The following is a 24955-nucleotide window of genomic DNA, read 5'->3' on the forward strand; positions in this document are numbered from 1 at the left end:
GGTTTGTTTACACAGAGTCAGCGATTATTGTCCAAATAAAACAGTATCATATATTTAAAAATGAGGGAATTTTAAGTGTTTGCCGCTTCACAACGCGTGGAAAATGCATTCCATTAAAGTCAAGAGCTCGGCTCAGTTTGAAAGTGTTAAGTCTTCACGTCTAAATTTAGGCCCGAGGCTCTGTTTGTTATCAGTGTGTTGATATGACAACCACATGACAACCATTTGACAACTTTGACAGATTATCAAGCATCAGGCTTCTGTCTGCTCCTTCTCTGATGCATTGTTTTTATTGATTTTATTTATTTTAGTGATCTAGACGTGGATCTGCAGTGAACGCGTGGACGTTTACCTTCGTTCTCCTGATCCTCAGGAGGCTCCAGCAGTTTGACAAACTCCACGTTGACGTGAAACTCGACCGCAACGATGAGCGCCACCTTCAGGAGAGTGAGCTGCAGCTGCTGAATACCTGAGAGAGAGAGAGAGAGAGATTGAGTTTTTATACATGTGGAAAACACACAGTCGCCGTCTGTTTAGTTTGTAGGGTTGAAAATAATTAAATACAATACCGTTCAAAGGTTTGGGCTCAACTACACAATTCTTTTGGTGTTTTCCATTAAAAGTCAGACTTTTATTCATCAAAAGAGTTGCAAAATGAATAGAAAATATAGTCAAGATTAGAAATAGTGATTTTTATTCTAAATAAAACTGTTTTCAGCTGTGCTAACATCATTGCACAAGGGTTTTCTAACCATCCAATAGCTTCTAACGCCATTAGCAAACACAATGTACCATTAGAACACTGGAAATGGGCCTCTATACACCTATGTACATATTCTATTAAAAACCAGACGTTTTTAACCACATTAACAATGTAAAGAGTGTATTTATGATTCATTTAATCTTATATTCATTGAAAAAAAGTGTTTTTCCTTCAAAAAATAAGGACATTTCTAAGTGAGGCCAAACTTTTGAACGCTCTAAATTGACGGTGGAGGAGAAATCAGTTGACAATGAATGAATTATGTCTCATATACTTTACTTTAAGTATTTTTAAATCAATACATTACGCACATTAACGCACGTTACGTCATGTTTACGTGACTCCCGATTGTTAAAATGAGTCTCTAAAGTAACGCTAAAGTTTAAAAACGGAGGCACACATACGCAGTACACAGGTACGCTAACGTTATTTGTTAGCGCTGCTCTTTCTGTGTAATAAACAGACCGCTCCAGTTCCACTGTAGGCTAGCTAAGGGCGCTAAAAGGAGCTAACGGAGCTAACTGAAGTCATGTTTACGTTACTCCCGATTGTTAAAATGAGTCTCTAAAGTTAACGCTAACCTTTAAAAACAGAGGCACACATACGCAGTTACACAGGTACGCTAACGTTATTTGTTAGCGCTGCTCTTTTCCTTTAATAAACAGACCGCTCCAGTTCCACTGTAGGCTAACGCTAATGGAGCTAACGGAGCTAACAGAGCTAACTGGTAAACGGTGCCTGCCTGGACTCGGGTGTCGCGGCACACCGTAAAAAGACGCGAGTGACGTCATGTTTACGGTCAGTCGTCATGGAAACGCGCTAACGTGCGTTGACCTAGCGCTCAGCACTACTTAAATGCTACTAAACTGCTTTGTGGGTCCGTGGCTTCACTCAAAGACGTTGTTCAACTTTCCAAAATCCCTTGACGTCAATATTCCAGCACAGATTTAAGATTCATGATTCATGAATACTTAATTGTCTCAATACCAATTAACAAACTGTAGGTGCTAACCAATCATCATCACGCTTACGAATATATTTAACTGAGTGAATCCACCACAGAGTCCTCAAACACACCTGGTTAACATTTATACGCTGATTACAGCTCATCACACATTATTTGTATCCTGTAGAAATCTCAGGCTTCAGAGCAGAAGTAACCTGAGCTCACAGATCACAGATCAGTGGTTTTTTTTCCCTCTCTCTCTCAGACACTCACTGATGTGGTCGATGGCTCCGGCGCAGAATTTTCCGTGGAACTTCTTGGCGCCGAGGCCGCGGAGGTCGTGGATGGTGTACGGCCACAGATGCAGAACGTTGTTCCTGGAGAACGAGTCCCTCTTCTCGATCACTACGACTTTAGCGCCCGTCAGAGCCAACTCGATGGCCGTCCTCAGGCCGCAGGGACCTCCGCCGATGATGAGGCACTGAGGGAGGACGGAAACACAAACATAGACATATTATAGTCTATTTGTCCAAGTTAAACTAGTGAACATGTCTGTGACGTGCTTTGGTCAATATACCATAAGGATGAAGCACCACAGCAGTTCAATCACCTGACAAAACAGTACGGTGGCCCTGAGGTGCAAAACACAAACGCAAATCAAAAAAATTAACTCAAAACGGAAACACAAATCACACAACGCAAACACAAAAGCAGAAAACACGAAGATATATTTTTTTTAAAACACAGACTGTGCAACGAGCGACGACAGTGGTCGATCGCGGGAAACAACGTTTTTCGTTGTTGTTCTTTGAGTTGCGTTTCCATTTCGACGTGCATTTTCGTTGTGTAGTCTGCTTTTTTGTTTGCGTTTTATGATTTGCTTTTTTCCGTCGTGAGATAATGTTGTTGTGTTAAATGCTTTTGTGTTTGTGTTTTCTGCTTGGGGGCAGAATTCGAACTAGGGCTATCTGTAGTGTGCACACACAGAGTCAATGTTTTTGTGTTTTCTGCTTTTGTGTTTGCGTTGTGTGATTTGTGTTTCCGTTTCGGGTTAATGTTTTTGTGTTTTTTGATTTGCGTTTGTGTGTTTTGCACCTCAGGGCCACCGTAAAACAGCCCTGTTACCAACACTCTGTTTAGCAGTATCTCTTTAGGTCCGCCTTAAAAGGTCCACCTTAAAAATAAAAGTAAAACGTAACTTAAGGGACAGGAAATGACATCAGCCACAGAGGCTACTGGGAGCTAACAGCAGTTAGCATTTGTTAAAGTGATCATTAGCAGGCTCTAGCAGGCACATTGCCGTCATATATAACATGAATCCACTGGACAGATAAATCCTCTGATGCTGGAAGTTTGTGTAGAACTCTGTGCTGCACTCTGTTGTATGAGAATTCCAGGGATTTAGCGCATCGTGGCGTCACAATGAGTGAGGAAGTCAACATCACGTGTTTTATCTCCTGTACTTAGACTGAAGACGACCACAAAAACATCATCTTTTTTCACACTTTGCCGACTCACAGGACCTCCAGAGTCTCAAATACAAGGATTTAAATGATTAAAAAGTTGATTTTTACATAATAAGCCTCCTTTAACGACATGAACATTGGTTCTAGTCCACGTGTTTATTAACATACCAGGAGAATGACAGCATGCACTTTACTTCACCACCAGAGCATTTATCCCTCGCTCAGACCTGACATTAGCGTTAATGTTCGTCCTCAATGATCACGTTTGAATCCTCACATTTTAAAACACACACACATTTAGAGGTGGTTCTTAGGACACACATTCCTGAGCGCGCACGAACACAATCTGAGAAACCGCCTCCTCCATGGATGACCTCTGATGTCATCAGTCAAGTTCGCTCACAGGAGACTTTTGTTCTTATAGCGCTAACAACCACATGCACTTAGCTCACTATAGTTTGGCATCATTTGAAGAACTTACTTACTTCTGGCTCTTGTTTGTTCCCAAATGTTGAAATGGATAAAAGCGTCTGCTAAATGATATTTAATGTGATGAAATGTGATGTAATGTAAGGAAACACTCAGACCACTGAGGATGGATGTTAGCATAAAGTCTAAATAAGGCCTGATTGTCTCATTAAAGGACTAAAGCAGTGTTTCCCAACCCTGGTCCTCAGGGAACTCTGCCCTGCCATGTTTTACATGTTGCCCTGCTTTTTTTTTTTTATGTTTCAACTTTTGTTAAAAAAATCTAAAATTTAGTTTTAACTTTTGTCATTTAAAAAAAGAATAATGTTATAATGTTCAAAAAAATGATATATTTCAATGTTTCAAAATATAGTGTTTCAACTTTTGACTTTTTTTTTTTAAATTAATGTTTAAATTTTTGACATTTTTTTAATTAATGTTTCAACTGTTGTCAATTTTTTTAAACTAATGTTGCAACTTTTGTAAAAAAATAATAATTAATGTTTAAACTTTTGTCAATTTTTTTTAATTAATGTTTCAACTTTTGTGAAAACATTTTTTAAATGTAATGTTTCAACTTTTGACAATTTTTTTTAAATTAATGTTTCAACTTTTGTCAAAAAAAAAAGTAATGTGTTAAATAATGTAATGTTTCATCTGAATCAGGTGTTTTTGGAGCAGGGAACATGTAAAACATGGCAGGGCAGAGTTCCCTGAGGATCAGGATTGAGAAACACTCTCCAAGACTAAAGGACTTAAAAACAGGACACACAGTGACACTGAAGACCTTTATAGACCTTTATAGACCTTTATAGACCTTTATAAACCTTTATAGACCTTTATAGACCTTTATACACCTTTATAGACCTTTATAGACCTTTATAGACCTTTATAAACCTTTATAGACCTTTATACACCTTTATAGACCTTTATAGACCTTTATACACCTTTATAAACCTTTATAGACCTTTATACACCTTTATACACCTTTATAGACCTTTATAGACCTTTCTAAACCTATATACACCTTTATACACCTTTGTAGACCTTTATACACCTTTATAGACCTTTATAGACCTTTATAGACCTTTATAGACCTCTGTGTGTGACGGATGATCTACTTTACTTGGAACTCTTATCATGAGATGATGACGTCGTCATCAAAGCTTCGTGATTCATGAAATCCGTGCACTGAGGTTTTTTACGCTGCCCGTCTGTCTGAGAATGTGAGGATCAAACATGAAGTCATGAAGTCATGAAGTCATCGTTCAGGCTTAAACACGCTGCTGCTTCTTCTTCTTCTTCTTCTTCTTGTGTCTGAGACGTCCTGATTCTTTTGAAATCTAATCCAGGACCAAACCCTGACTGACGGCGTGGATTCCTGAAAATCAATCCCGAGAAAGCGTCTCATTTCTCAGACAACGGGACGATTCCACTCAGAGTTGTGTTTACAGAACGCTGCACGGTGTTTTCCCTCTCTCTGAGAGCGCCGCGAAGGTTTCGCGGAGGTTTCGCGGTGGTTTCGCGGTGGTTTCGCTGTAGAAACATGATGACGCTGTCACCACACGTGTCCTCGGGTGTTTTCAGGTGTTTTCAGGTACATTCTCACACAGACGCTGCCTGCACAAGCCTGAGGGCGACTATTAAATCCATCTCCCTGTGAACAAAAGCTGAGAGTATCTGTGACAGGAAGTGAAATGATCTCATTCATGTGCAAAACAGCACTGACTGCGTTTATTCAGGTGTTTTTATCTAAAACTCTGTCATTGTTTCCATGTGATTATCAGTCACCAGCAAATCTTTTATCTCTTTCTTACTTTTTTCCGTTTCACTGATGTATTTTTACAGATACGAGGCGTGTTTTTTTTCCTGCCGACTCAGCACAGACGCACTTCCTGTCAGCTCCCGACCTTTGACCTCGCTCTCGTCGCCGCGGTCACATCTGTCCCCCGACATCAGCCTCTTTAAAGTTTAATGTTCGGAAACTAAAACTGGAACTGATGACGCCTCATTTTTATAGATTCAGTCGCTCTGGGTCTGTCTGTGTGTCGACCAATCACAGCGTCTGTGTTCCAAAACTCCTCCCCTTCCATGCTGCAGTGAACACTAGTGACACAGTCTGTACATTACTGACCATTAAACTGATTTTCTTGTTTAAAAACTGAAAAACCAGAACAGTTTTCCCTCAGTTTCCTCTCAGTTTTCCCTCAGTTTTCCCGCAGTTTCCTCTCAGTTTTCCCTCAGTTTCCTCTCAGTTTCCCCTCAGTTTTCCCTCAGTTTCCTCTCAGTTTTCCCTCAGTTTTCCCGCAGTTTCCTCTCAGTTTTCCCTCAGTTTCCTCTCAGTTTCCTCTCAGTTTTCCCTCAGTTTTCCCTCAGTTTTCCCTCAGTTTCCCCTCAGTTTCCTCTCAGTTTCCCCTCAGTTTTCCCTCAGTTTCCTCTCAGTTTTCCCTCAGTTTCCCCTCAGTTTTCCCTCAGTTTTCCCTCAGTTTTCCCTTCAGTTTCCCCTCAGTTTTCCCCTCAGTTTTCCCTCAGTTTCCCCTCAGTTTTCCCTCAGTTTTCCCTTCAGTTTCCCCTCAGTTTTCCCCTCAGTTTTCCCTCAGTTTTCCCTTCAGTTTCCCCTCAGTTTTCCCCTCAGTTTTCCCTCAGTTTCCTCTCAGTTTTCCCTCAGTTTCCTCTCAGTTTCCTCTCAGTTTTCCCTCAGTTTCCCCTCAGCTCTTAAACCTTAAATGATATTATTGCAATTCTTGAATTATTCAATTTGTCATTTTATTTTTCACGCGCAGTAAAACTTTATGTGTCAGGTCGTTAAAATACCATGAGATCACATCATGAGAGACGAGGAGCTGAGTGATATCACATCTGTGTCTAATGCTGTTAAACCATGAGTCGTCACTTTACGCTGCTCTCACGAGACTTTAGTCGTCAAAGTAGAAACAGATTTTCTTTGAATCTCTGTGTGAGCGACTGAGTCATGAATGAAAGGCTCACGTTCATTCACTCTTAATGACATCACTGTTCACTTTATATTTTACAGTGAAACTCTGCAGACTGAATGAGAGAGAAGCTGTTTGAGTTTAGCTCAGGTTGGAGCATTTAAAACACTTGTGTCTGGATACAACATTTCTATTCTATAATTTAGACGTCCACATCAAATCACTGCCTACAAAGTGCTCCATAGTTCTGCTCACACCGACTTCAATGCTCTCCTAAAAGCTCAGGTTACTTCCTGGTTAGTTCCTTATCAAAATAAAAGTCACTTCTTCAAAATAAAAGTCCCTCTTTTTTCATTGACATAAAAGTCCCTGTCCTTTTGCAATCTAACGGCACACTAATGGTTCCAGTGAGAACCATTTTGATCCAGAGAACCCTTTAAAACCCCTTTCCCGAATAAAGGGTTTAAAAAGGGTTCTTGGTGGGACCTTTTTGGAGGGTTCTACCTGCAGCCAAAAAGGGTTCTCCTATGAGGACAAGCCGAAAAACCTTATATGGTTCTGCTTAGCTCTTTTATTTCTAAGAGTGTACATTCTTTGAAATAAGGGTTCCAAAAGTGTTCTTCTACAAGGGCTGAGGTTCTACCTGGAACCATTTGCTTCTGAAAAACCCTTTCCCGAAGAAATGTTTTTTCAAGGGTTCTTGGTAACACTAATGGTTCCAGTAAGAACCATTTTGATCCAGAGAACCCTTTAAAACACCTTTCCTGAATAAAGGGTTTAAAAAAGGGTTCTTGGTGGAACCTTTTTGGAGGGTTCTACCTGCAGCCAAAAAGGGTTCTCCTATGAGGACAAGCCGAAGAACCTTATATGGTTCTACTTAGCACTTTTATTTCTAAGAGTCTATGTAGATTATTCTTCTCTTGTGAATAGCTTTGGATAAAAGCATCTCCTAAATGCTTACCTATATGAATATATATATTTATGTCTATATATGAATATATATATATTATATGTATTCATATAAAGTATTTTCTCTGTTTCTGAGTCGCTGCAGTAAAAGTGTAGAAATGATGATTCTGCGTCTTTGCTCCAGGTTAAAGTCATGACCATGAAGCTGCTTTAGCTCTGGTGTTCTGTTTATAAAGAGGAACAAAGTTCAGATTGGTTTTTTTTAAAAAAGGAAAATAAAAAAGGTACCATGTGAGAGGAAGTCACATCCATCAGTTCCTGAATTAACTCTGGTGTGATCATTTTAGATCTTTACACACGTTTGAGCTTGTTTTTCCAACGTTGGTTGTATAACAGAACTCTTATTGCAGCTTATAAAGTGAAATAAATGAAGTATATGTATGAGATAAAGTAAATAAGGGAAGTGATGTGTATTCTTTCATCTATAATAAAAAACATCTGCAGTTAGAGTGAACTCTTAAGTCTGCGCTTGTTTTAAAACAGCGTTGATGACGACACAGAGATGACTCATGTGAGGGTGAATGATGATCATTAGCTGTTTTATCTTCTTACAAAGATCTGACTTCATACCACGATGAAAAGAAAACAAAGTCCTGCCAAAGAAAGTATTCCATAAAAACCCAGAGAAGTGTTTGGAGCTCGACCTCAAGTCTTTATAAGGACAAAACATTCAAAAATCATCAAGAACCTGCTTTGAATCATCATCTCATGATTCCCTTTTTAAGTTAAGACAACATTAAACGTACCTTGGTGCCGGCGCATGCTCGACCTTTCTCGTACTCCTTGTGCGAAATCCTCTTGTCCAGTTTGCTCCACAGAGCTTTGGCCTTCCACGTGGTGACCTTTGACCTCAGGCTGCTGTAGAAGGAGCTGTGGTCTGCAGGGTCCAGGTCCAGCCGTCTGCACAGGACGCTGAAGGCCTGCAGAGCTCCTTTACACGAGGACGCCTGGACAAAGTTCTCAAACTGTTTGCCCACGTTATCCCTGTCCTCCTCCGCCTCTCCCATCTTCACTGCGGTCGATGCTCCTGCTGAAGCTCCTGCTGAAGCTCCTGCTGAAGCTCCTGCAGACGCTCTTGCAGAAGCTCCTGCAAACGCTCTTGCTGAAGCTCCTGCTAAAGCTCCTGCTGAGGCTCCTGCTGAAGCTCCAGAAGACGCTCTTGCTGAAGCTCCTGCTGAAGCTCCTGCTGAAGCTCCTGCTGAAGCTCCTGCTGAATCTCCTGCAGATGCTCCTGCTGAAGCTCCTGCAGACGCTCCTACTGAAGCTCCTGCAGACGCTCCTACTGAAGCTCCTGCAGATGCTCCTGCAGATGCTCCGGCTGAAGCTCCTGCAGACACTCTTGCTGAAGCTCCTGCAGACGCTCCTGCTGAAGCTTCTGCAGACGCTCCTGCAGACGCTCTTGCTGAAGCTCCTGCTGAAGCTCCTGCTGAAGCTCCTGAAGCGATCCGGCTGGAGCTCCTGCAGACGCTCTTGCTAAAGCTCCTGCTGAAGCTCCTGCAGACGCTCTTGCTAAAGCTCCTGCTGAAGCTCCTGCAGACGCTCTTGCTGAAGCTCCTACTGAAGCTCTGGCTAAAGCTCCTGCAGACGCTCTTGCTGAATCTCCTGCTGAAGCTCCTGCTGACTGCAGCACCCTCTCCAGATGTGGGCTACACCCTCGGCCCGGCCCGTGTCGTCATGCCCGGCCTGCAGACACAGGACATGTGATGTCAGCACATGGTAAAGTACTTTCCAGATTCTATTCTTAGTCTGATTAAAGCGTCCTTCGCTGTATTTAACGTCTGAAATGAGGTTTAAACGCCGTTTTATTCTGGGGTTACTTTTTACAGAATATTAAAGACAGACAGACAACACTGTCTTCACAGATGCTAACAGTGATTTTTGTGGTGAGTTAAATACTTTTACAGCTTTTGTCTGCTTAGACATTTATTCCAGCTTAAACCCAGACAATAATTTCAACAGTCTTTGAGTATGCATGCTTCATCATCAAACTCTTTCAGTACATACTGAAATACACTCATACTGCGTTAAAGCTGAATCAAATCAAATCAAAATGTGTTTATATAACAGAGTTTGTCTAACAGGGCTTCACAGGGTTGGTAACATCCTCTCTCCTTAGACCCTCGACCAGGTTAAGGAAAAACTAACCTTATAATAGGGAAAAAGAAAGAGGTAGAAACCTTAGGGACAATCACCTAATGTGAGGAATCAAAAACATACAATACACAATAAAAAATAAAGAGTTAAAAGCCTAAAGGAAACCAGGAATCATTCAAGTCGACTTCTGTCTTTGTTTCCTCTTCAACCATCGAGGATTTTGAAAACAATGCGAGAGAAAACTGAGCCTGAAAAGTCAACATCAAAGCGAGAGGTGGGAACTTTTCTGCGTGTGTGTGTGTTCTTGTACTTGCGGCACACTGAGGACACAGTGAGGGGTTTTTAACCAACAAAGTGAGGACATTTTTACAAAGTGGGGACATTTTGTCCGGTCCTCACTTTGTTTTCATTGAAATCACTTCCTTAGGTTTGTAAACATGTTATACTCTGTTTTTAACACAGGTCCTCTCAATTTGGTACAAAATCACGTTTTCCAGCCCAGGTGTTTCACACACGCTCCACCTGCAGACATGTTATGGTACTGCACCCAGTAGTTCTTTATCAATGTCATTCATGAAGTAGATATTTGTAATTTTGTTGATTTGTCAGTACTTTTACCCAGTCCTCAGTATGCAGCAAGTGGAAGAATGTGTGTGTGTGTGTGTGTGTGTGTGTGTGTGTGTGTGTGTGTGTGTGTGTGTGTGTGTGTGTGTGTGTGTGTGTGTGTGTGTGTGTGTGTGTGTCTTGTCTTTATGGGGACATTTTGACCTTTAAAGGGCTTTTTCAGGCTTAAGAAGTCAAGAAATAAATATGCAAATATGTACAACTGAACCTTTGTATATAATGCAAATAAGAAAAGTACAAACAACTGTCTTTTGTCTAAAAGATAAATAAATAAACTCTAAAATAACAGACAGCTAAGATGACGTGTGTGTGTGAGGAGGGGAACTGGTTTAACAGAGTTCAGGTTAATGTTAGGTTCAGGTTTAACTTAGTCAAGTCATCATAAAATCCATAAAAATAGAAGTAAAACAGTAAAATAGTGACTTAATAAAATGGTAAAAGCGACATAGAAGAGTCTGTGTTGACTGTTTTGATCCTGGAGTGAAGTCAAAGAGAAGAGGTTTGTCTTTAAAGCAGATTAAATTAACTCAGGCTGAAGTTTAGGTGTTTAGTTTTCATGGTTAAGGTCGAGGAAATCGTCATCATCATCATCATCATCATCATCATCATCGTCTTCAGGATCAAAACAGGATACGAGTCGCAGCCAAACAGGAATATGTCTAAATGAATATATGCTAATTTTAGCTCGGGGACGACAAACACTGTTGTTATGGCAATGAGATTCAAAATCTGACCTGATTCAAATCATTATTCAAAGTCACAGGATAACGAAGGAGTTGACCGTGACTGAGGAGGACTTTAAAGGCCACAGTGTAGTCCTGCGTTAAAGTGCTCTACGTCGTCTACGGCTGCACGATATGTTATTTATTTAACTGTCCATCAAAGGGACGACGGAGACGGCAAGGGCTGTGATTGGTCCTCAGGACAGGCCAAGCTAACGCTACTCTGTGCCGCCGTACTATAAATACATCATATCTTAACACACAAACACCACACGTTTAGACTCAAAATGGCTCATTTCTCACCTCAAATGATCTTAAAACTACGTTCAGGGACAGAAAAATATTTATTTCAGGTGAGAAACGGCCACCGTTTCAATGTTATTCAGCTGCAACAACAACAACAACAACAGTCTTTCTCTCTCGGATGCGAATGCACAATAACCTTGCGTAGCGACCCCTACTGATCGGGAGGGAAATTGCAGCGCGTATCCGGCACCAAGACGGAGAACGATGAAGGCTGGAGGGGTCTCCGTGGTTAAGCCCAATTTATACTCCTGCGTAAAGTGCTCTGCGTAGGTTACGGAGAGTCCTCTGCGTCGACGCAGAACCTGTTGTAGAGTCTCTGCGTCGTCTCCGGCTGCACGGAATATTTTTTAAATGTCCGTCACTCTGTCAAGGGACAACGGAGACGGCAAGAGCTGCGATTGGTCCTCAGGAACAGGCCGAGCTAACGCTGCTCTGTGCCGGCTCACAGTGAGCACCGAGCGTCCACAGAGGCGGAGCTGATCACCGCCGACAACGTCGCTGCCAAACTATAAATACGTCATATCTTAACACACACAGCACATGTTTAGACTCTAAATGGCCAATTTCTCGCCTCAAATTATCTTAAAACTGCGTTCCGGGACACAGAAAAGTGAGAAACGGCCACTGTTTCAACAACAACAACAACAACAGTCTTTCTCTCTCGGACGCCATTGCTCACTGTAGCCTGAAGCAGAACAACCTTGCGCAGCGACCCCTACTGATCGGGTGGGAAATTGCAGCACATGTCCGTCACCACGACGCAGAAGTATAAAGGCTCGAGTCGTCTCCGTGGTGACGCATTACGCAGTCAGAGAAGTATAATGTGGCCTTAACGTGGCTTTAAAACCCTGTATTGACACTTTCGCCTGAGGCCCTGGTGGGTGGTGGGTGTGGTGTGACAGTCGTGGTGGATTCATGTGTGTGACCTCTGCTCTGTGGGACATTACCATATCAAAGACACACACACACACACACACACACACACACACACACACACACACACACACACACACACACACACACAGGTGTGCTGGTCTTTGTGTCTCATCACAGGCTCAGACAGAGTGGACATTCCTTTGCCACGTGGCTGCAGCAGTGACTCTTTGGCTCTTTGACTCTAAACTGCTCCATCAGCAGGTTCACTCTGGTTCTCTGTGTTGGTCTCACTCTGGCTCCACAGTCACAGGACAAAAACTCCTGCCTCCATAAACTCCATACATTTAGTGAACTGCAGAGAAGTAACTTCACGTTTACGCTGCTTATGGGTGAATTCCAATTCCTCGCTTAACCCTCAATCTCAAAAATTAGTCCCTCTAGTCCAGGGGTCTGCAACCTTTAGAATTAAAAGGTTGCAGACCTTTATTCTGGAGCCGCAAAAAACCTGATTTGATCCTTAAAATGAAGATAAAATCACATGTAAAGTTGTTGTTTTTACACATATATACTATATTTAAAGAACTACAGTTTGTCGCATGTTGATAGCAAACCTCTAAAGTGTAGAAAAATGACTTTGAGATGAAATTTTATGTACAATTTTATGTAGTTTATGTCTGAGAAAATCTGCCTGGCCTAAGAATATGGATCTAAGCGTGGACAGGACTCCAAATGTGAACTTCTTCATGTACGCATTACTTTAGGTTTTTCAATTGGATGTGACGGAAAAAATATACTTTTAACACTTTTATTTACGCCTTTAACTTGACAAAAAAGTGTGAAAAACATGAAAAGTTTTTTTCTTCAAAGCGAGAAGGAGCCACTACAGAGGGGCTGAAGAGCCATGTATTTTCTTTGTTAATAGAGATATAAAAATGATCTTAGTTTAGGTCCATATTATGGATTACTGACGTCATTGTTGCGTAACATTTATTTTTATTTTACCATCTTTTGTCAATAGTCGGCCGGTGTGGTTTACTTTTCAATAAGTCGTGGTGTGTGGTAACTGTCAGCTGAATATTTGTATGAGTATCATCTTATAACTAACTGACAACCTAATAACTTGACTGACAAACGGATCAGAATAAATAATCCTGACGTAAATGTGTTCTTCTTCTTCTTCTTTTTTTTGGAGTTGACAGACTGGACGCAGCTTTGGCGTTATTCTGCCCCCTACAGTCTGAAGACGTATGTGCATTTAAGGGGTGTCCCATTTCTAAGTGACAAAATAACCCTCAACACTTGGTTTTGAGGATCAGTTAAGATTAAGGGTTGAGCTTGAGGGTTAAGATAGGAATTGGAATTGGCCCAAAGAGTCTTTGAGGCCGAGTCAGCGCTCAGAGACTCAGACTCATGAGTGCCATGACTTCACCATCTCAGTCTGACACCATGGAAAAGTCACTTGTGGTTCAGACGAGACTGAAGCCACAGAGAGAGCGGCTGTAAAAACACAGCTAATGCCACACAAAGAGGAAAGAATACACACACACACACACACACACACACACACACAGTCAGGAGGACGACACCAGAGAAACAGCATCACGTTTGACAAGAGAGAGAAAGAATTGACAGAAAAGTTCAATTTGTGTTGTTTGCTGCTTTCATTTACTTTGTGTAACTACTTTCCTTTCATTTTACCATTTCAGACAGATCCTGATGCTAAGATATCACATTAGCTCACTGCTATTCATCCACGTTAACACAGTGTTCTGTAACACAACGACTGATAAAGAGAAAAACCTGAATTTAACAAAGAGTCAGAGTTCAGCTTCAGAAGAGAGAGACGACAAAGAGAGAGAGAGAATGTTAGGAATGTGAAACATGTACCTGTGAAACACCTGGACGCACAAAAAGACGACAAGAAGAGACGGAAAAATAACATCAAAAAACATCATCCATTTTCACATAAAGAACACATTTGTTTTATAACCTGGTTTAGTTTTGTCCAAAACCCAAAAAACTATTCAGTTTTAACGATTTATTTGTCGTGCGGAGCAAAAAAGACGAGAAAATATTCACATTTAAGGAGCTGAGAAATCAGGAAACTTGTTTTAGTTCCTTAAAAACACTCAAAGCGAATAATCGACTATCCAAATAGTTTATTTAGTAATCGATATATAATGGAGTAATTGTTTCAGCCCTAGTTTTTATCATGAATAATCTACAGAATATGATTCTATATATAATATATAATATAATTCTACAATCAGTGGAATAAAGATATTTAGTTTACGATCACAAGCACTAATGTTTCCTCTTCGTCCCTTCACATGTATGATGATGATGATTTTTGACTGTCTTTAAACAAACAGTCAAACCCTCATGTACAGTATCATTGTGTGTTAAGCTCAGATCTCACAGCAGAACACAAAGGGAAGCTGACGTCACAAGGAAAACATCAGGAATTCTGGGAAATAAACTGAAACAAAACTGCAGCGACTGAGGCACAAACTGGGATTATAGATTAGACTCAAGAAGAAAAAGAAAGAAAAAAAGAAAGAAACAGCACAGGAAGGAACTTTCTGTCTGATAAGAGTCAACATGACTCAGTGATGAGGACTTCAGACACACACACACACACACAGGCAAAACACACACACACACACTATTATCTCAACCTCTGACATCTGAGCTGAGACACAGAGAGCAAAGGTACAACAGCAGTTACATACAGTTACACACCACTTGCACACAGTTACACACCACTTACACACAGTTACATACAGTTACACACCACTTACACACAGTTACACACCACTTGCACACAGTTACACACCACTTGCACACAGTTACACACCACTTACACAGTTACACACCACTTGCACACAGTTACACACCACTTGCACACAGTTACACACCACTTACACAGTTACACACCACTTGCACACAGTTACACACCACTTACACACAGTTACACACCACTTACACACAGTTACACACCACTTACACACAGTTACACACCACTTACACACAGTTACACACCACTTGCACACAGTTACACACAGTTACACACCACTTACACACAGTTACACACCACTTGCACACAGTTACACACCACTTGCACACAGTTACACACCACTTACACACAGTTACATACAGTTACACACCACTTACACACAGTTACACACCACTTACACACAGTTACACACCACTTACACACAGTTACATATAGCTACACACCACTTACATACAGTTACACACCAGATACACACACCAGTTACACACAGGTACAGTTTGTTTGTTTGTTTACGTTCAAAGTGCAGTTGAGTTTTAAAGTGAGATGATGTCAGTGAGAGGATCTGAGTGTGAGATCAACAATCACTGAAGCCAGACTGAGAATAGACCAGAGTGTCATGTTTCAGAAGAAAACAGCTCATGACCTGGAAACATTTCAACAAACATTTCAACACAACAACAACAACGACCTGTAAACAAACCCTCAGGCTCAGGGTTCAGATCACAACAACGTACAAAGGTCAGCTGATGATGCTGCACTGAAGACATGTGAAACATCTGCAGTGTGTGTGTGTGTGTGTGGGGGGGGGGGGGGGGGGGGTGTCTGACACAGACCTCAGACTCCACCTCTGTGTTTTAAAGCTGGACTACGCTGTTTTAACACAGTGTTTAAACCTGTTTCAGAGTCTGCAGAGCTGAGTGTGAACATTGAGACACATCAGCAAATGTTTGTGTTCAAACACAAAGCTGAGCTTCAACATTCAACAACTGTCTGTTTTTATATTTTCTACAGTATTTTTATTGTTTTATTGTTTGTTCTTCAGCTCCATGGGGTCACGTTTACATGTTTGTGTGTTTTATTTGTTTTATTTATTTATCTCTGATGTAAAACACTCAGCTGTTGTTGTCTTTAAAGTGCTTTATAAATAAAGTTGGATTGAATCTCTGAAAGTTGCCATCTCTCCTCTCCTCTCTCCTTTCCTTTCCTCTCTCCTTTCCTCTCCTCTCCTTTCCTCTCCTCTCTCCTTTCCTTTCCTTTCCTCTCTCCTTTCCTCTCCTCTCTCCTTTCCTTTCCTCTCTCCTTTCCTCTCCTCTCTCCTCCTCTCTCCTTTCCTTTCCTCTCCTCTCTCCTTTCCTTTCCTCTCCTCTCTCCTTTCCTTTCCTTTCCTCTCTCCTTTCCTCTCCTCTCTCCTTTCCTTTCCTCTCTCCTTTCCTTTCCTCTCTCCTTTCCTTTCCTCTCCTCTAACCTCTCCTCCTCTCTCTCATTTCCTCTCCTCTCTCCTCCTGTAACCTCTCCTCTCTCCTCTCCTCTCTCCTTTCCTCTCCTCTCTCCTCCCCTCCTCTCTCCTTTCCTCTCCCCTCCCCTTTCCTCTCCTCTAACCTCTCCTCTCCTCTAACCTCTCCTCTCTCCTCCCCTCTCTCCTCTCCTCTCCTCTAACCTCTCCTCTCTCCTCCCCTCCTCTAACCTCTCCTCTCTCCTTTCTCCTTTCCTCTCCTCTCTCCTCTCCTCTCTCCTCTCTTCTCCTCTCTCCTTTCCTCTCCTCTAACCTCTCCTCCTCTCCTCTCATCTCTCCTCTCTCCTTTCCTCTCTCCTCTCACCTCTCCTCTCTCCTCTCCTCTAACCTCTCCTCTCTCCTCTCCTCTCCTCTCTCCTTTCTCCTTTCCTCTCCTCTCTCCTTTCCTCTAGCCTCTCCTCTCTCCCCTCCTCTCTCCTCTCCTCTAACCTCTCCTCTCTCCTCTCCTCTCTCCTTTCCTCTCCTCTCTCCTCTCTCCTCCTCTGTGAGCACATGTGTCCGGTTCAGTGGAAAAGGAAGGAAACACATGTGGAGAACAGGAAAGAGAAAGTTCACACCTCCTCCTCTAACCTCCTCTCTCCTCTCTCCTCCTCTCCTTTCCTCTCTCCTCCTCCAACAGTTTAACTTCACCTTCAGCGTCTCTATCAAACTCAGCTGTCACATAATCTTCATTATAGTCTGATTTCATTCACTCAGTGATTTATAATCTGACGACAGTCGAGCGTCACAGTTCACTCACAGCTTCTTCACAGAAAATCAATAACAACAATAAAGTTTTTGAACAAACAAAGCATATTTAATACAGAAGTTTGTTGTGTTTCCACTCTGTTTGCAGATAAAACTCATTTATGACTCTTTCACCTTTGTTCACATTACTTTATGATGACAGAACGATAACAGAGTGGTTTTATCTGTAATCATATATATATATATATATATACACATATCCTCCACAACATATATCATATTTGCACAAATGCCAACTTTGCTCCTGTGTGTTTCTCTGTGACTCAGAAGTTCCTTAGAGTTAGAATCAAACATGAAGTTCTTTAAATAGACTTAAAACAAACAGGAAGTGATTGATCACTCACTCACTCACAGACGACTGTGTGAATCACTGCAGACGTCATGTGTTCATTTGATGAAACACAGAAGAAGAAGAAGAAGAAGTTAATGTGTGATCATGATACTGCAGAACACTGACAGGTCACATATATATAAATATATGATAATATATTATACCTGTGACTGACAGAGCCACACCTGTCTTTATGATGCAGATTATTCTGAAGCTGCAGAGCAGGTGGAGTCAGTCTGCAGTAAACTGTGAGCAGAGGTTTAAAGTTAAACTTTATGTCTCTGTTGTTGTCGCTCCAGTTTTTAACCTAAAGCCTCGTCTTTAAAAAGCAGCTCCACAGGTTTATGATCGAGGCTCAAAGGTGATTTTTATGGATTAGAATTCAGCAGCGAAGGGGGAAACATGCAGGGTTTCACAAGAGGGAGATAAGTTTATTATTATTATCATAATAAGAGGAGACGAGACTTTACGTCTGACTGTTTTAAGTCATTTAAGTAACAAACACAGCATTAAAAAAGTCATTAAATTGACACTAATGATGTGTTTTAATGACGATCACTGAGTATCTGACCTACAAGATTTATCATTTAATTCATAACTTCAAGACAGTTTTACTTATTTTTGAAGCAAATATAAAGATAAACCAATAATTTAATGACATAAATGTGTTGTTTATTTCTGTTTAAGTCACTTAATACATGGTTGACACTGTAAGAAGTTAGCAGTTCTGTATTTAAATGTTGCTTCACTCAGGAAACAAAGTGAACACGTGTTTCTATGTAAACGTATGATTTAGAGCTTTTTAATTCACTCTATTATTAACATCATTACATGCGGCTCAAAGATCACGTGACTGTGTTTGACTTTAAATGATGATTATTATGAACACATGTTCATCCAGCTCCTGTGTGTGTGTGTGTGTCCTCGCGCAGCAGCTGCTGCTGCTGCTGTAACAATGTTTCACTGTTGACTTTGCGCACGAGGACCAGAGACTTTTCAAAAAGTCAACAAACAAAGTGACAAAAAAAGATTTAAAAGTGTTTAAAACTCACCGAGTTTCTCAGCCTGGTCCAATCAGCGCTTAATCCCGCACAGATGACAGATTACAGCTGCTGCTGGATCAGCTGCAGTCATTCACTCACACACACTCACACACTCACACACTCAGTCACCGCTTCACTGTAACTGCTGCAGCTGCAGGAGGAAGAGGAGGAGGAGGAGGGCGGGGCTCTGAGGACACGCCCCTAATCTCTGCTCACGCGCTGCTGCTGCTGCTGTGAAACATCACAATAAAGTTCAACATTTATGAATTAAAATAAAATAAAATAAAAATAAAGTCCAAAATCCTCATCGTTTGTCTTTATTTTTTTACAAAGCCAGTGTCTCCGCCCACACCACGCCCAGACCACGCCCACACATGTGCCACACCCACACCTAGACCACGCCCCTCAAAACCTCACCACAACAAGGAAGTTAAAGACATGATATGTAACTCAGAAGATGAGCTCAATGTTTTGTGTTTTATTGAGTCGTTTTATTTATGAATATAGACATTTATTTTAATATTTAAGGATGGTTTTATTTAGGTATTTTTAATAATAATATAATACTTTCAAAACACTCACTTTATATGACATAGTTAAAAAGCAGCGAAATACAATAAAGCAGCTGCTGCTGTTACCCTTAAACGCAGCTCCATAAAGAAAAATTAGATACAAGCAGTAAAAAAAAAAAAAAAAAAAACATTAAAAGCTAAAAAACTTAAAACAATGAAAATGCTAAAAAAAATAAAATAAAAAAATAAAAATCAGGGAGACTACAATTCCCATGATGCAGTGCTGCCCACAGGCCCACAGCAGCAGATATTGTGTGTGTGTAATGTACACAAGAGTTTATTAGCAGAAACTAAATATTGTGAGTGCAGATAAGTGTCATCATTTTTAAAATGTCACTTATTTAGTTTTATTGGTTTATTACAATTTAGAGCTTTGATTTACACGAGCGGCCATCTTGTGTCTCCATGTTTCTACACAACCCTGAACACATAAAACACACAGATGTGCATTTATAGAATAAAATCACACAAACTTATCACAATAATTCACGATTTCCTCCCTTCGTTTGTTGCAATCTGCAGTCTCACCATTAGATGTCACTAATTCTTACTCACTGGACTTTTACGACACAAATATAGATTTCGTCCGTGAACACCTGAAGGCATCTTTGAAGGAATAAAAAGTGACTCTATGAAACATCTGAGTGACATTTCAGTAAATCACTGCACATTTTTTACACTTTCTCAGCAGAAGCTGATGAAGGAACATGGAAAACTAAGGACCTGAAACTGAGTCTGCAACGTGTTTTATTTACAAGAAAAAGAAAATGACTCCATCTAGTGGCAGAGTCAGATACTGCAGGCACAGGATGTCGCTTCTTCAGGCTGATTTTCAAAGGAATAATGAATAAAGAATATAATCCTGATCCTAATGTGGATTAGAATGATTGTGATTGGTTTCTATACTGTCATCTAAATAAATAAATAAATAAATAAATAAATAATTATATATATATATATATATATATATATATATATATATATATACACATTTTATTTGATTTGATTTTTTTACCATGATCATCATCATCATCATCATCGGCAGCATCACCTGAAACAGGGAAGAGACGAATAAAAGGAGAATCAGCTGTTTGTGGGAAGACAAATCAGCTGTGACGTGGATTATGTTTCTCAGCATCATCGTCACATCCACCTCCTCCACCTCCTCCTCCTCCTCCTCCAGCTCCTCCTCCTCCTCACAGCAGCATCAGCATCAGAGTCAGCAGCAGCACAGTGATGAGGATGATGAGGATGATGAGGGTGGTCCTGCTGCTGGTTCTCGCTCTGACGGGAGTCTGCCGCGGAATCCTCCCTGAGATCGTGAACTCAGGCGTCGGCCACGTCCTGGACGAGCGAACGCCGCCGAGGCGAGACTTTGTGGAAGTGGAGCAGCTGCCGAGGGATCCTCACAATCCACAGCTGAGACATCTGCCACGGGATCCACATCCGCCTCAGCATCCACAGGATCTAGAGGATCCACAGCATCCACAGGATCCACAGACTCCTGAGGATGCATCAAACCAGGTGAGCACTGAGCTGCAGCACTGTGTTTACATGACGCAGCAGTTTTTAATTAATAAGTATATAACTGATGATAAAAACACACATATGCATGTTATTTTCTCAGAGGAGCAGTGACAGCACCAGTGTCAGTGTCACTCCTGAACTCCGTCACAATCAAACCGCCGGTGACGACGTCACAGATCTGGTAAAGCGTCGACTCATCGTCGTTTTAAAAACACACTGTGTGAGTTTGTGTTTAATAAAAGTCTCGTCTTCACACAGGAGAACAACAACATCAACAACATCAACATCAACAACATCAACATCAACATCAGCAGCAGAGACGTCGTGGACACTGAGCTGGAGAACAGCATCGATCACGTGAGTTCGTTCATGTGACTGCGGCTGCTGCTGTTACCCTTAAACGCAGCTCCATATTGCTCTTTCTTGTCTGATATTTATTTTAAAATAATAAATAAATCTGATGTACCGCAGCAGGACGAGCTAATGTTGCTAACGTGACAGTGCTGCTGCTGTTACTCTTAACCGCAGCTCCACATCACTCTCTCTCATGTCTGATATTTATCTTAAAATAATAAATAAATAAAATGTACTGCAGCAGGATTAGCTAATGTTGCTAAAGTGACTGCAGCTGCTGCTGTTACCCTTAAACGCAGCTCCATATCACTCTCTCATGTCTGATATTTATCTTAAAATTATAAATAAATAAATCAATAAATAAATAAATAAATAAATCAGATGTACTGCAGCAGGACGAGCTAATGTTGCTTAAGTGACTGCGCTGCTGTTACCCTTAAACGCAGCTCCAAATCACTCTCTCTCATGTCTGATATTTATCTTAAAATAATAAATAAATAAAATGTACTGGAGCAGGATTAGCTAATGTTGCTAAAGCGACTGTGCTGCTGCTGTTACCCTTAAACGCAGCTCCACATCACTCTCTCATGCCTGATATTTATTCTAAAATAATAAATAAATCAGATGTACTGCAGCAGGATTAGCTAATGTTGCTAAAGCGACTGCGCTGCTGCTGTTACCCTTAAACGCAGCTCCATATCACTCTCTCTCATGTCTGATATTTATTTTAAATAAATAAATAAATACATCAGATCTACTGCAGCAGGATTAGCTAATGTTGCTAAAGTGACTGTGACCGTGACGTGACGTCTGTTTTGTTCTTAAATAAACTCTGGTTACGGTGTTTGAGAACTCTGTTTGTGGCGTGGGATTATGGGATTAGCTGAGCTGGAATATTTGATGGTCTGACACTTGGGAAGTTGAACATATCACCATATAATTGGACAGACATCAGTGCAGCTCATCCTGACTTTATATGACTTTGAAAATTCAAAATATAGAAAGGATTACAGCATTTATCTGCACCTGGGGATTTGCTGCCTTGCTCAGAGGCGCCACAGACCTTAGCCCATCCCGGAATTGAACGAGCAACCTTTCAGTTACGAGCCCAATTCCTTTTCCTCTCGCTCATGATGCTACAGCGGCTGTTATCTGCTGACTCTGCGTTGTGCTGATGACTCAGGTTTGCAGCTGTGTTGTGTTTCGCGCTCTCGCTCGTGTAAAATCATCCCATAATTTCACTCTTTATAATTATAACCTGACAGATTTAAAGGTGCAGACCTCACAAACTCTCTCTCTCTCTCTCTGTGTTCAGGGATGCATCAACGACGACGACTGCGGGAAAAGCAGATACTGTGTGAACGCCCTGCACGTCTCCAGGTGTCTGCCCTGCAAAGCTACGGACGTGGTGAGTGAAGCCAGGTTAGCTTTAGCATGTGGACTATTATGGGATTACACACACACACACACACACACACACACACACACACACACACACACACACTGGCAGCAGCTGCTGCATTGCAGTTGAGTGTAACCCGAGTGTGTTTGTGTCCTGAGGATCACATGAAAGACAAACATCATGTCAAGGTTAAAGAAAAGCTCTTGCATTTCCCTCAGGACAGAAAAAACAAAAACAGGTTTTTTATTTTAGGACGAGTGAAATACGACTGTTGGCCGAGCATCAAACTGAAGCCACAGAGAGCTGAGATCATAAATAAATAAATAATAAATAATAAATAATAAATCCTCAGAGGACGAGGATCTGTGTCTTATCTCAAACACTCACTTCCTGTAACTTTGACTCTTCAGTCTCATATTTCAACAAATAAATGACTGCAGAGTTTAAACAGAGAGTTTGACTGAGAATATAAATAAAATATAATGTTATTCACAGACTGGCCACATTATTAGGTACAGCTGAGCTGTCTGATAGATAGATAGATAGATAGATAGATAGATAGATAGATAGATAGATAGATAGATAGATAGATAGATAGATAGATAGATAGATAGATAGATAGATAGATATGTAGATAGATAGATAGATAGATAGATAGATAGATAGATAGATAGATAGATAGATAGATAGATAGATAGATAGATAGATAGATAGATAGATAGATAGATAGATAGATAGATAGATAGATATGTAGATAGATAGATAGATAGATAGATAGATAGATAGATAGATAGATAGATAGATAGATAGATAGATAGATAGATAGATAGATAGATAGATAGATAGATGGCTAAAAAAAAGTCCTGTACAGTAGTATTATACAAATAAAAATAACTAAACCAACAGATAAATAAAAACATAAAAGACATGAAATCTCACTCATAAAATGCAGAAAAGTCTGCACTGTTTCAAATGCATCAAATAGCAGGTGAGTCTCCATTAGAGATTTCAAATTTAACACTGATGGAGTCTGACTCCTGAGCTACATTTAGACATTTATACACAAATAAAAGGATTTTAAAATCTATTCTCTAAAGAACTGAGAGCCAATGGAGGGAGATTTCTGTTTCTACACAAATCTGGGCTTTTGAAGTTCAGCAGAGTTTGAAATTGCTGTAATATTTCCTCTTTTCTCAGTCGTGCTCTAAAGACTCAGAGTGCTGTGGTGAACAGTCGTGTCTGTGGGGTCAATGCAGTGAAAACGTGACCAGAGGAGAAGCCGGAAGCACATGTCAGCACCAGAGTGACTGTAGACCAGAACTCTGCTGTGCTTTACATAAAGGTATGATGACACACACACACACACACACACACACACACACACACACACACACACACACACACACACGCGCACACGCGCACACACACACACTTACTGTAACAGTAAACTGCTGAGTCATCCTCTCTCTCTCTCTCTTCAGCTTTACTCTTTTCCGTCTGCTCGGCCAAACCCATTGAGAGAGAACGCTGCTTCGCTGCCTCCAACCACCTGATGGCGCTGTTGTCCTGGGACTCTGAGAATAAAGGAGTCAGGAAACACTGTCCGTGTGCAGGAGAGCTGCACTGTCAGCACCTGGGGTGAGAAGAGCATTTAACATCTCAACTCATCACTATAGAATAATAAAACATCATAAAACAAGAGCACACACTTGATTTTAATTATAATTGATGATTTCTTCATTCAATCCATCTAAATGTTGATTTGTTGATTCCAAATCTTCCTTATTTGTATTGTTACTGTGCACCAAACACAACATAAACAAAGAGATTCTGGTCCTGATTTAATTCCACAGATCATACAGTGTGATAACTAACTCATGCATAACTGGAATAACAGAATAATCCTTACTTGCACCCATGAGCAGATTATTTGAAATCTTCATTTTCTAATACTTCTTGAGGGTTAAACTAAATGCAGTCTATTCTGTGTTCTTGTGCAGGAGAGGATCCATGTGTCTGAAGAGAGAGGATTCCAGTGAAGAGGACTCACTGTACTCAGACATCGACTACATCATCTAGATCAGAAGAAGCTCGGTTTGACCCTCAGACAGACTGAGCTTCACTGAATCCAGAACTTTCCAGAACTTCAATGACTCCAGAACTTCAATGACTCCAGAGATTCACTGACTCCAAAACTTCACTGACTCCAGAGCTTCACTGACTCCAGAACTTCACTGACTCCAGACCTTCACTGACTCCTGAGCTTCACTGAATCCAGAGCTGCACCGACTCCAGGGCTTTACCGACTCCAGACCTTCACCATCTCCAGAATTGTACTAACCTCAGAGCTTCACCATCTCCAGAACTTCACCATTTCCAGAGCTTCACAGACTCCAGAACTTCACTGACTCCAAAATATCACTGAATCCAAAACTTCACTGTCTCCAGAATTGTACTGAATCCAGAACTTCACCATCTCCAGAATTGTACTGACTCCAGAGC

General features: G+C 40.9%; 2 protein-coding genes across 3 annotated transcripts in view; one reads left to right on the top strand and one right to left on the bottom strand.

Moving 5' to 3' along the window:
* mical2a (microtubule associated monooxygenase, calponin and LIM domain containing 2a) overlaps positions 1-8557 on the bottom strand; it is a 32663-nt gene extending 24106 nt beyond the window's left edge. For both annotated transcript variants that reach the window (XM_083891138.1, XM_083891137.1), the window contains exons 1-3: positions 8292-8557; positions 1983-2190; positions 353-469 (exon numbers count right to left, since the gene is read on the bottom strand). In XM_083891138.1, coding sequence (XP_083747264.1) covers positions 353-469; positions 1983-2190; positions 8292-8552 — 586 coding nt within the window. In that variant the 5' untranslated portion in view covers positions 8553-8557. The remainder of the gene's footprint in view (positions 1-352; positions 470-1982; positions 2191-8291) is intronic.
* Positions 8558-20412: 11855 nt separating this feature from the next.
* Positions 20413-24532, top strand: dkk3a (dickkopf WNT signaling pathway inhibitor 3a; the record flags this gene model as incomplete). The annotated part of the gene is made up of 6 exons (XM_083890876.1): positions 20413-20694; positions 20798-20878; positions 22367-22459; positions 23651-23795; positions 23935-24091; positions 24454-24532. 6 exons carry the CDS (start codon positions 20413-20415, stop codon positions 24530-24532), a joined length of 837 nt encoding a protein of 278 aa, XP_083747002.1.
* Between the last annotated feature and the right edge of the window lie 423 nt (positions 24533-24955).

This window comes from Microchirus variegatus, assembly GCF_963457635.1.
Source record: "Microchirus variegatus genome assembly, chromosome: 6".
NCBI classification, from domain to species: Eukaryota; Metazoa; Chordata; class Actinopteri; order Pleuronectiformes; family Soleidae; genus Microchirus; species Microchirus variegatus.